At 60.9% G+C, this 11,359-nt stretch overlaps 1 protein-coding gene across 14 annotated transcripts in view; it reads right to left on the bottom strand.

The window, feature by feature from the left end:
* Positions 1 to 11,359, bottom strand: part of CNIH3 (cornichon family AMPA receptor auxiliary protein 3) — a 305,955-nt gene that overhangs the window by 94,599 nt on the left and 199,997 nt on the right. For 8 of the 14 annotated variants that reach the window (XR_013449788.1, XR_013449792.1, XR_013449790.1 and 5 more), the window contains 3 exons: positions 8,071 to 8,183; positions 3,138 to 3,281; positions 1,031 to 1,163 (listed from right to left, as the gene is read on the bottom strand). Coding sequence is in view for 4 of the 14 variants with exons in the window: in XM_078077829.1 (XP_077933955.1) it covers positions 3,138 to 3,281; positions 8,071 to 8,183 (257 nt within the window). In the remaining 10 variants the exon portion in view is untranslated. Of the gene's footprint in view, positions 1 to 1,030; positions 1,164 to 3,137; positions 3,282 to 8,070; positions 8,184 to 11,359 lie in introns of those variants that run through there. The other 6 variants (XM_078077829.1, XM_078077831.1, XM_078077830.1 and 3 more) reach the window with 3 other exon arrangements.

The following is an 11,359-nucleotide window of genomic DNA, read 5'->3' as shown; positions in this document are numbered from 1 at the left end:
GGGCGTGCAGGGGGTTCTCTCCACCCCACCCACCTCTGTGATACCACACGATACCCCACGCTGGGAAGAGGCCCGTCGTCACCATTCTGAGGCCCCACGTATGAACGCAGGCCCTCTGGGCATACAAACGACACAAATTCTGACCCGGGTCACTCCCTGGCCCTCCTGTGTTTAATGAAATGCACGCATTAAACGTGCATTAGGAGCATGTGTCCTACGGTGGTGACCCAACACGACCAGGGAAGGAGTCACGCATCCCTGTGCTTTTAGGAAGGGCGGCAGGCTAATTCTGCAACATCGGGGAACATTCCACGCCAAAATATACCACTTTGCCTTCCTGGCACAAAGAAAAACCACCCCCGTTCACATTATAGAGAGGAAAAAGGGTCATCTGAGAAAGAAAACCAAGCGGGAAGAAAGTCTGCTTCACTTCTAACCCTATCCAGTTTCCAAGGCCCTACGAGCTCCTCAGAGCAGCTGAAGTTCCATCTCTGCGAACCCGGTTCACCGCGTGTCCACGGAGCATCACTGGCCAGGCCCAAGCTGGAGGGTCTCCCTGCACTCAGGGGAGCTGGGGGTCACGTGAGAAGCGGACCATCGCTCAAGGTCACAGAGCCAGGGAGGCAAGGCAAGGAGCCACGCCTGTCTCTCTGTGGTGATACCGAGTGGGGTCACGGATGCCCTTTACTCGCTCTACTCACTTTCAGACTTTCAGCCACTCATTCACCATTATTGAGCGCCTCCCGCATGCCACGCACCATGCTCGGTGCTGACAGACAACGGTGAGCGTGCAGACCAACACCTGCCTCGAGGGACCACACAGCCAAGCTGCAGCAATAACAGGGAGCTCGTGAGCACCTACTGTGTGCCACGCTCCAGCCAGGGCGCCACAGACACACAGGCGGATGAGACAGACAGGGTGTCTGCCAGCAAGTCGGCCAGAGAGAAGACAATCATAGAGGGAGAGGAATACACAAGAAGGAGGCAGCCGTGACCCAGAGCAATGGGCGGGAGGCTGGTGCCACCTCACCCTCCTGGCTTGAGAGATGGTTCCAAGGCGCAGGCAGACCGTCCACCCTGGACTAACCGCTGGTGTTTGCGTTCCTGTTGGCTAGGATCCACCCCAGGAACCTGCAAGCATCTCCTGGTCCACGGGGCACCTGCTGGGGTAGTTAGCACACGATGCTGAGACAAGTCCAGGCTCTGGGGTGAGACAAACACGTCTCAGCTAGGGCCTCGGACACATTTCTCAATCTCTGCAAGGTCCTGTGAAATGCCAACCCCACCTTGACAGGGTCCCTGCGGCTGTCACTTCAGTCCATCCCTGTGCTCAGCTTGGACGCAGCTGTCCACCTGCATGGGTCCCCCTTTCCCCCACAAGAGTGGCCGGGGCCAACGGTCCTGTGCGCCCACAAGCCCTGGCTCCAAGGGGCTGGGAGTTCTGGGGCGGGAGACACTGGGTCTTTGAGGAGCTCGGCAGAGCCCCCGACACCGGGTTCAACAAAGAAGGGGGAGCCCCGGGTGCCACCCAGGGTCCCGCGAGGCAGGGAGCAGTTGTTCTAGTTTTGTTTTAGCAACAAAGTAATTAACAAATGCAACATGAAGGCAGAGCCAGACTGAAGGAAGGACAGACAGCCAGCCGGAATGTGTGGGACACGAGGTTTATAGGATGATCACGCTCAGGCAATGGGCAGGAGCCGCCCAGGCCGCCCGCCCGCCCACTGCCGCCCCCTCGCGCCCCCTCCCGCCCCTGGCCGCCCCACCACCGCCCCCTCGCGCCCCCTCCGGCCGCCCCCGCCACCCCCCTCCCACCCCCTGCCACCCCCTCCACCCCCCGCCGCGCCGCCACCCCCCGCGCCCCCTCCCGCGCCCCCGCGCCCCCTCCCGCGACCCCCCACAGCCCCACTGTCCCCTGCCCCCGCCGCCCCCTCCTGCCCCCCACAGCCCTGCAGGAAGGGAGCTACTTTGCTGTGACTTCCCAGGTCTTCTTTCCCACAACAGACGGATGCTGGCAACGCAACTGAAATGAGGGGGTGTGACCTGCCTCCATCTCCATCTGGACTAGGGTGGACCCCAGACGAACGAGGAAGGAGCCCGGGGGGCACGGCTGCCTCTGGGGCAGGCTCGTGACTCTGCAGTGGGGGCGTCTGCAGACCCCCACAGAGGAGACTGAGCTCACTCCAGCACCTCACGTTAGCCCATGGTGTCAAGTCCTTAAGCCTGGAGGCCACCCTCTTTGGGATCCCCAAGGCAGGAACCAGCTTGAGCGAGCTTCAGTGGCTAGAAAGTTCTAAGTCGGAGTCAGAGAGACCCGAGCACGGCTCATTTTTAAGTGTGGATAAATGCAGCCACTCCCCAGCCCGCCCCAAGCCTGGGGCGGCCTCGCTAACACCCCACCCTCCTCTTCCTCACGCGGCTAGCACCGACAGCAGCGCCGGGACACCGGCAGCTTTCCTGGCCGAACGCAGGTAGCCACCGCGTAGTGAGGTGGCAGGTGAGGTGCCCCAGAAATGAGCCCAAAGAGGAACAGGAGGGAGATGCTTTCAGAAAAGGTGCTCTCGGGGCCCGGCCATAGGCAGTCTGCTTTCAGCCATCTGCCTCGCTAGGCCACTCTCTGCAGAGGTGCAGACACGGGGGCGTTGCTGAACGATCGCAAAGTCAGCACGGTCTACCTCATTAGCGAGTTACGTAACAAGGGCAGAGTCGTGAGCCTGAGCACTCAGTGACCCCGCGTGCCCCTTTGAGACGCGCGACCGACCCCCGGGGTCTCTGTTCTGTCCCCCAGATGCTTCCACGTGGACTACGGGCCACAGGGGACTCGAGTGGCTGAGCTGGGGACGGAGCCCTATGGGGAAGGAGTGACCAGCTGTGTGTCACCAACCGCCTCCCCAGAGGTGTGGGGACAATGTATTTCTCTGTGAGGCCCTGCGGATGCGCCCACCAGGGGCCAGGCCTCCTGCAGGACCCGCCACCCCTCACGCCTCCATGCACAAGCCCAGGCTCCCGACCGAGTCAGATGGCTGGCATCAGACCCATGCGGCTGCGACCCCCACCCTCACAGCCCCCCCCCCCCCGCAAAAGCCAGAGGCACAAGCCAGTCTGCAGGACCCAGAGCGCCAGGAGGGATAGACACTCACCAGTAAAGGTAGTAGAAGAAGGACAGCAGATAGAACGCCAGTTTGCACCAGGCCTCCTTCTGACAGTAGCTCAAGGTGTCCGCGTTCATGACCGCCGGCGGGTCATAGGCGAGCTCCGAGCTGTCCGCTGGACAGTGGAAATACCTGCGGGGACAGAGGACACGGCGTCCTTGGCTCTGGGGCTCGGAAGGGCATCCGAGGGATCTCTGCGAAGCAGCGTTCTGCCGCTGCCCACATCACTGCCCAGCACTGAGGGCCACTCCCAGACAGAGACCCTCCGGCACCACGGGCACCGCGCCCACAGAGAGAGCTGCTCCAAAGGAAGGAAACCGAGTCACCTGGAGGCACCGAGAAGAGCCTCCTTGCTCCAGGGCTGTGGGCACCCCTGTGGGCGTCAGCCCAGAATGGGGCAGCGACACGCAGGGTGGCATCACCCCCGACCACATTCTACCCTGATCATTAATGACTCTGGGTGTCATGCTGTCCCCCACACAGACCCTCTTTTCAAATCCGGAACACTGGGGGAGAGATGTCACACTCCCGCAGGAGTGCGGTGGGGTTCAGACACTTTACTTCTTGGTAGAAGGACCCAGAACAGCCAAAGAGCATTGACCATGGCGGGGGGCATAGCAGCAGAAGGACCCAGGGGGAGCGAAAGCACAGGGCGTGGGACAGAGGGAAGCTGAAGCAAGCTTTGTGTCCGTGGAAACACCCAGCGGAGGCCGGGACTCTGGTGGTGAGGCTGGGCGGGACTCGAGGGCCACCCCGCGGCTGACCTCTGGCCCCTGGCACAGCCTCGGCGGGCTGCTGTCTGTCACTTGGGTGAAGGAGGCCAGAGGTCGGGCCGGAGAGGGGCCCTGAGCAGGTGACTCCCGGGCTCAGAAGGGTGCCCTGTAACCAGGACCGGTGTTCCAGCCCGACCTCACCCCCCAGAGGACAGCGACAGCGACGGTCATCACAGGGTGCCAGGAGGACGGCACAAGCCGGGTTCAGTGATGCCTGCCAGCTCGCAGCTCTCCAGGCCACACTCCTTGCCTCCCCGGGAGCACATTCCAAATCCACTGGCCTTGCGGAGACCTCGCTCCGTGGGGACAGGGGCAGCCAGGTGGCCAAGCGGCTCGGTGGAGAGAGTCAGGGCTCTGCGGCTACCGGCCACCAGACTGACCTTCCTCCAGCCGGCCATTGATCCCTCCGAGCCTCAGCTTTGTCGTCTGTAAAATGGGGACGGAAGTGCAGAGACAACTGGGTGCTGGATGCAATACTCTGCCAAGAATGGGACCGGACGGAGGTGCCCCACTGCTTTCCTCCAGTGCCTGAGAATAGGGCGGGAGGGGCTGGGTCTGCGGGACAACGTCCTGGCCTGGGCCCGGGGGAGGCGGGAGCAGAAGCCCAAGGAAGACTGTCTTCAATGACTCTGATTTTCAAAGGACCTCCTCTCCTCGTTCCTTTTCATTTTCTGAGCACTTAGGAATTGCTGTATGACAGATCCATACAGAGGCGGGGCTGAACCGGGCCCCGCCCTGTCCTGGCTCAGGGACCGGGTGGTGCCTTAACCTTGTGAGCCACGGGGTCCCACCCCCCACCCATGGGTGAAACAGAGAAGGGGCCGCAGCTCGCCCGGTTGTGTGGATACTGGGTGAGCTAAGCCCACACAGTCCCTGAGCCGGCAGGGACTACATTCCGACGCCACCTTGTTCCCACCTGACTGCTCTCCAAGCTCAGACTGCAGGGGGTTACCCTCACTCCAAACAGGACGCTCTCTGGGCGCCTGGGGGGCTCAGCCGTTTAGGAGTCTGCCTTCAGCTCAGGTCAGGATCCCGGGTCCTGGGCTTCTCCCTCTGCCCCTCCCCCTGCTTGTGCGCTCGCGCTCTCTTTCTGTCTCTCTCGCTTGCTCTCTTTATATAGCAAATAAATAAATTAAATCTTTATAAAAAAAAAAAAGCACAGGACTTTCTTGTGTAACTGAGTCACTTTCCTTTCTCCCTAACCTGCACTTTGTCCTCTCCTGCCCCCCGTCAGGGGCGCCATCCCCTCCCAGCCAGCAGCTTCGAGGCTACCTCTGCCCTGCCCACTGCACCTGCTCACTGGCCAAGGCCAAGTTCACCTCCACGTGAACTCTCTGCCCTTCCGACTTCCATCGCTCTGTCACACTGGGGTCAAGTCCATCCTCTCTTCACCTGCAATGCCATGGTGACCTCCCAATTCCAGATTCACAAGTTCACCCTCCTACCTGTCCTCCCCATGGCTGCCACCAGTCGTTTTCCTAAAACTAGGATCAGGCAAGGCCACTTTCTCCCCAAAAAAGCTTCTGAGCGCTTCCATTTTCTGCAGAATACGTTGATTCCAACTTCCCCAGCAGAGAGCTTCGGACCCTCCACCCCTGGTCCCTCTGCTGTCTGTCAAGCCCACGTCCATTCACCTCCATCCGAGGACCCTGCATCCAGCCTCGCTGAACCAGGGCCCTTCCCCAGCACACCGAGTGCTGTCTCACCTCTGAGCCTGTGCCCGTGTTAGCCCTCCAACCTGCAGACTTCACTCTCCAGCCTGCACACTTTGTCCCCCAGCCTGCAGACATTGTCCACCAGCCTGCAGACTTCGCCCCCCAACCTGCAGACTTCGCACCCCAACCTGCAGACTTCGCTGTGCCCCCCAGCCTGCAGACTTTGCCCCCCAGCCTGCAGACTTCACCGTGCCCCCCCAGCCTGCAGACTTCACCCCTCAACCTGCAAACTTCGCAGCACCCCCCAGCCTGCAGACTTCACCCCTCAACCTACAGACTTCACACCCCAACCTGCAGACTTCGCTGTGCCCCCAGCTTGCAGACTTCGCCCCCAGCCTGCAGACTTTGCCCCCCAGCCTGCAGACTTCGCTGTGCCCCCCCAGCCTGCAGACTTCACCCCTCAACCTGCAGACTTCGCAGCACCCCCCAGCCTGCAGACTTCACCCCTCAACCTGCAGACTTCGCAGCACCCCCCAGCCTGCAGACTTCACCCCTCAACCTGCAGACTTCACAGCACCCCCCAGCCTGCAGACTTCACCCCTCAACCTGCAGACTTCGCAGCGTCCCCCAGCCTGCAGATTTCATAGCACCCCCCCAGCCTGCAGACTTTGCCCCCAACCTGCAGACTTCTCTGCACCCCCCAGCCTGCAGACTTTGCCCCCCAACCTGCAGACTTCGCCCCCCAGCCTGCAGACTTAGCCCCCCAACCTGCAGACTTTGCAGCGCCCCCCAACCTACAGACTTCACCCCCTAACCTGCAGACTTTGCCCCCTAACCTGCAGACTTTGCCACGCCCCCCAGCCTGCAGACTTCACCCCCTCACCTGCAGAGTTCGCAGTGCCCCTCTGCCGGTCTAACTTACATGTTTGTTCTCTGCACACCTGCGTGTATTCCTCACATCCGCTAAGAACCTACTTCCCTCTGCCACCGGGGTGCACGCTCCTTGAAGGCAAAGATTCTATCTCACATCCACGTTGGGATCCCCTGCAATGCCTGGCATGGGGCGTGTCTCCCATGTTTGCTAGATGAAGGAGTGCGTGCTCCCGCCGTGACAAATGCAGGCTACGTTTCACAGTAAAATAACAGTGAGGAGATGTTTGCGGGACGGAAGCTCGGGGAGCAAGGGGTTGGGGTGGTCGATTCACCTGCACAGCTGCCTTCTTTACTTTGGTTCCCCCTTCCTACGTCCTAGGTCCAGACAGTGACTGTATTTTACTAAAAGCCCAAATCACGTGACCTGATGCATAGTCTTGACAGAGAATAGAATATTTAAAATCAGAACTGTCCCAGAAAATCCAGCCCATCTCGCAGGTGCTTTTTTATTAAGATACAGTTCAGGGTGCCTGGGTGGCTCAGTCTGTTGAGTGTCTGACTTGGTTTTGGCTCAGGTCGTGATCTCAGGGTCGTGAGATAGAGCCCTGGGTCAGGCTCCATGCTGGGGGCAGAGCCTGCTTGGAGTTCTCCCTCTGCCCCCCTCTCTCCCTCTCTAGGATAAATAAATAAATCTTTTTTCCAAAAAAAAAGATATAATTCACATACCAGAAAATTCACCTTCTTAAAGTTTACAATGCAGGGATTGTTAGCATGTTCACAGAGTTGTCGACTGTCAGCTCTATCTAGTTCAGAACACGGTCACATCCGAAGAAGACCCGTCCCCATCAGCCGTCCCCCGTCCCCGTCCGCCATCCCCGTCAGCCGTCCGCCATCCCCCGTCCCTGTCCGCCATCCCCGGCAGCCATCTGCCATCCCCCATCCCCGTCAGCTGTCTCCCACCCCCCGTCCCTGTCTGCCATCCCCCGTCCCCATCCGCCGTCCCTGTCAGCCGTCCCCCATCCCTGTCCCCTGTCCCTGTTAGCCGTCCCCCGTCCCCGTCCACCATCCCCCATCCCCGTCCCCCGTCCCCATCCCCCGTCCCCATCAGCCATCCCCCATCCCCTGTCCCCATCCCCTCCCTCCCGGCCCGTGGCAACCACCCACCTACTTCCCTTCTCCTCAGAGTTGTCCATTCTGGACCTTTCACATAAATAGACTCTTGTGACCGGCTTCTTTCCCTTGCCGTGTTTTCGAGGCTCATCCATGTCTCAGCGCGTGTCAGTATGTCATGGCCTTTTACTACCAAATCACACACCCTTGCAAGGACATGCCGTATTTTGTTTATCCATTGCTCTGTTGGCACCAATCTGGAATGTTTCCATTTGGGGACAATTGTGAATCCTGCTGCAGGGGCTCTTAACACCGATCCCGGAGGGAGGGAGCCGGTAAGAAGGGCCGCCATCTGGAAGTGGCTTGGGAAGAAGGCCGCGGAGAATAGGTCTCCGAAGGGCAGGGAAGGGAGGGAGGCACGGGCAGCAGTCTGTTTGGGGGACAGTGTCCCTGAGGGCCGGCCGCCCACGCAGAAAGGAGGGAGCCCAGAGCAGTCCCAGGCAGACTCACCTCCAGAAGTGATAGAAAAGTAGAGGGACGTTCAGCCCCAGGGTGAGCCACTCCTGAGCGCACAGGAACATGATGCAGAAGAGGCTGTGGATGGAGTATTCCGGAAGCACCAGCTGCAGGGGAGCAGAGACACAGGCCTGCGTCAGCGGGAGGGAGTCACTCCATCATCCCACAGGCCGTGCTGGCGACCCCGAGGCCGCCCCAACACTGTGGTCCAGCTCTGCTCCGTTCTCCTCATTGGGGTCCCGGAGCCATGCTTCATACCCAAGTCTAACAGACACAGGCTCTCAGCACCTACTTACCGGAACGGGGTCCTTGCTTCTGGGGGTCACCCCTGCGTGGTCACGGAAGGTGGGAGGAGACACCCCCAGAGGGTCTCCACGGTTCTGTAACTGCCCTGCTCCTGGCTTCCCAGTCCCTCCGTACCCTCCTACACAAACTCACAAACCTACAGCAAACGGGTGTATCTGTTTCAAATGGAGGCAGGCCGGGGAAGCATCGAGAAATCGCACCTCGCCTGATGTGGGTGGCCTGGCGGCGGGGGGGGGGGGGGGGGGGGGGGCGGGGAATGACCGGCAGTGACGAAGGAGGAGAGGCCAGCCTGGACCAGGAACGGGCCAAAGCTGGGGGACCAGCAGGAAGACCGAGCCCCCCAGTCCCCAGAGCAGCCACGCGGGGGTTAATGGTAAAAAGAGCTTCAAGTCATGAACTCCCCAGGGTGTTTAACAGAGTTAAAGTTGTAACGGAGATCACAGCAGCTGTAAAGGAGAAACTGGTGCCCAGACCAGTGAAGACACCCCAAGTTGGAGAGGGAAGTCACCCTCCTCCCCCTCACATAGGCCCACGTACGCAGCACGCAGCACGTATGCTCCACACTCCTAGAAAAATCCAGCCAGCCGTGGGGGCCCGTCTCTAATGCCGCCTCCTAAGGGAAGCCGAGCCCAGACCACCCACCCCGCACCCCGCGGCCCTTGCGGCCCCAGCCCCACAGTGTGCTCCCTGACCTCCCCCGCTGAGTCATTGCCCTCCTCCCTCCCCCAACACACCCCCCACCGCCCGCCGCTGTCTCTTCTCAGCCAGCGTGCAAAGCTCTTTGCACTTAGTAGAGGCTGAGCAAGCACGAGATACGCTGAGCTGACCAGGGACATGGGTCCGCGGCACAGCCGGCTGGTGTGAGGGCCCCAGCCTGCGCTCACCCATCAGGCCTTCTGTGGGCGGGAACAGACGGCCTCACACCGTCCCATCTGGGTACCGCCCACGACTCTGGGCTCCCTCATCCCTCCCTTTGGTCTCGGGGGTTGGCTGCCCCAGATGACCATGCACAGGGAGACGTGCATTAAAAATACACGCATGCAGGGCGCCTGGGTGGCTCAGTTGGTTAAGCGACTGCCTTCGGCTCAGGTCATGATCCTGGAGTCCCGGGATCGAGTCCCACATCAGGCTCCCTGCTCAGCAGGGAGTCTGCTTCTCCCTCTGACCCTCCTTCCTCTCATGCTCTCTGTCTCTCATTCTCTCTCTCGCAAATAAATAAAATCTTAAAAAAAAAAAAATACACGCATGTGAGGCACGCGTGTAAGAGATGCATTCTGTAAGCAAGCGGCACCTTCCTGACTCGCGTCTGCTCGAGAACGAACGCGTCGACCCACGTGGATCGAGGAGCCCTGGAACCCGGCTCACAGGGCCGCTCCGTGGCCCCGGGGCACCGTCGGCACAGCCAGCCTGGGGGCCAGCAGAGCTGGGTTTGCCCCTCTCCCCCCAGTGTCGGCCCATCTCACGAGCACGGCCAGCGTGGCGGGGCTGGGGGACTGTGGGGCCATCTCAGTCCTCCCCATGCAGCAGCTGGACTGGACGCACCCTCTTCTCTGAGCTCACCTGTTACATACAGATCACCCTGACCCCTGACCCCCGGACAAACCCTCAACCCCAAGCCACCCTCCACACTGGAGAACGTTGGGTTTTCCCAGGAAAAGCTGCCAGATAGTGCCGATCTCATTCTTCCCCCCACAACGCACAGAGGAGCTGGCTCACACAGGTGTGGTCTGTGCAAGTTGCCGGTCTCACTGCGAGTGTCACCGTGCCCCACTCGCGGAGCTCGACGCGCTGCATACGCGGCCCATGCAGATCCCATGGAGCTTGACAGGGGGATGGAGGGACGCTGGGGAGGACGAGGAGACCTCGCCACACAGGGAAGCCAGAGGCCCGCATTCAGGGACTGGAGCCGGGGGCACAGCAGAGAGTCGGCAGGAGCTAATGGGGGGGGGGTCCAGCACAAGATGCCTGCAAGGGCCACTAACTCACCACGTGGCAGCACGGAGGTCGGCCTGACGCGAGCCAAGCCGGGGCAGAGGTGAGTTGACGCCCGGCTGCCAGGACCTAGCGCTGAGCCCAGCTCGCACACTTGCCCAGGAAGACCTCACCGATTTCGCCATGCCCCAACTTCTTCGGTCACTCCACCTGTCCTGACTCCCTGCCCAGGCCCTGGGCCTCACCTCCTCGTCCTGGCGGACATTTCCACCTGGATACTCCCCGACCACCACGTGCTGAAAACCCCTGTTCCTCCAGCCCCTGCAAACCCACCTGCTCCAACTCCAGTCTGCTTCCAAATCTTGCCATTTCTCCTCCACACCCACTTGTGGTGGTTTTTCCCTTTGCCCCAGTACCGCCCCCACTGGTCTGGACCCCTGCACCCCTTCCCACGGCCAGGGCAAGAACTTTCTGGCAGGTTTCTGTCCTTGCACGCAGTCATGTCTCCCTGCACACGCCCCTGGGCTCGGCTCCCGAATCCACAAACTTGATCTCCCAGCCATTTTACGTGTGTTCAAAGTGGTTTAACTGCATTTACAGGTCTTCCTGTTCGCTGGTGTACCCATTCATTCCTGGCGCGGCCCACAAAGATCGGCGGGCTGGTAGCCTGTGGATTCGGGGAGCCGGATACAGTGATGCCGCCCTTTGTCTTCACCTCGGGACGCCGGAACGCTCTCCCAGCCCGCACAGCGGGGGATGTGGGACGATCACACGATGGGACCCCCGAGACGGGCGGAGGGGAAGACGGTGAGGATCGTGCCCGCCCCACGGCTACACACCTGCTCCCCCCCCCACCACACATCCCCGGCGGACGGGCTCGCCGAGCCACTGGCAGAAGCGTGCCTGGGACCAGACATCCTGAGAGCCACATGGAAAGCCACGGGGAAGGTCCCAGGGCTGAGTGCAGCTTGCAGGGAGGGGCAGCTGTGAGACCCAGTCTCCGCGGACTCAGACAATAAGCTTTTCAGCTAGGACCGTGTTGGGC

Source organism: Halichoerus grypus, chromosome 7 (assembly GCF_964656455.1).
Source record: "Halichoerus grypus chromosome 7, mHalGry1.hap1.1, whole genome shotgun sequence".
NCBI classification, from domain to species: domain Eukaryota; kingdom Metazoa; phylum Chordata; class Mammalia; order Carnivora; family Phocidae; genus Halichoerus; species Halichoerus grypus.
The sequence above is the reverse complement of the archived record's forward strand: the minus strand, read 5'-3'. Positions and strand labels throughout refer to the sequence as shown.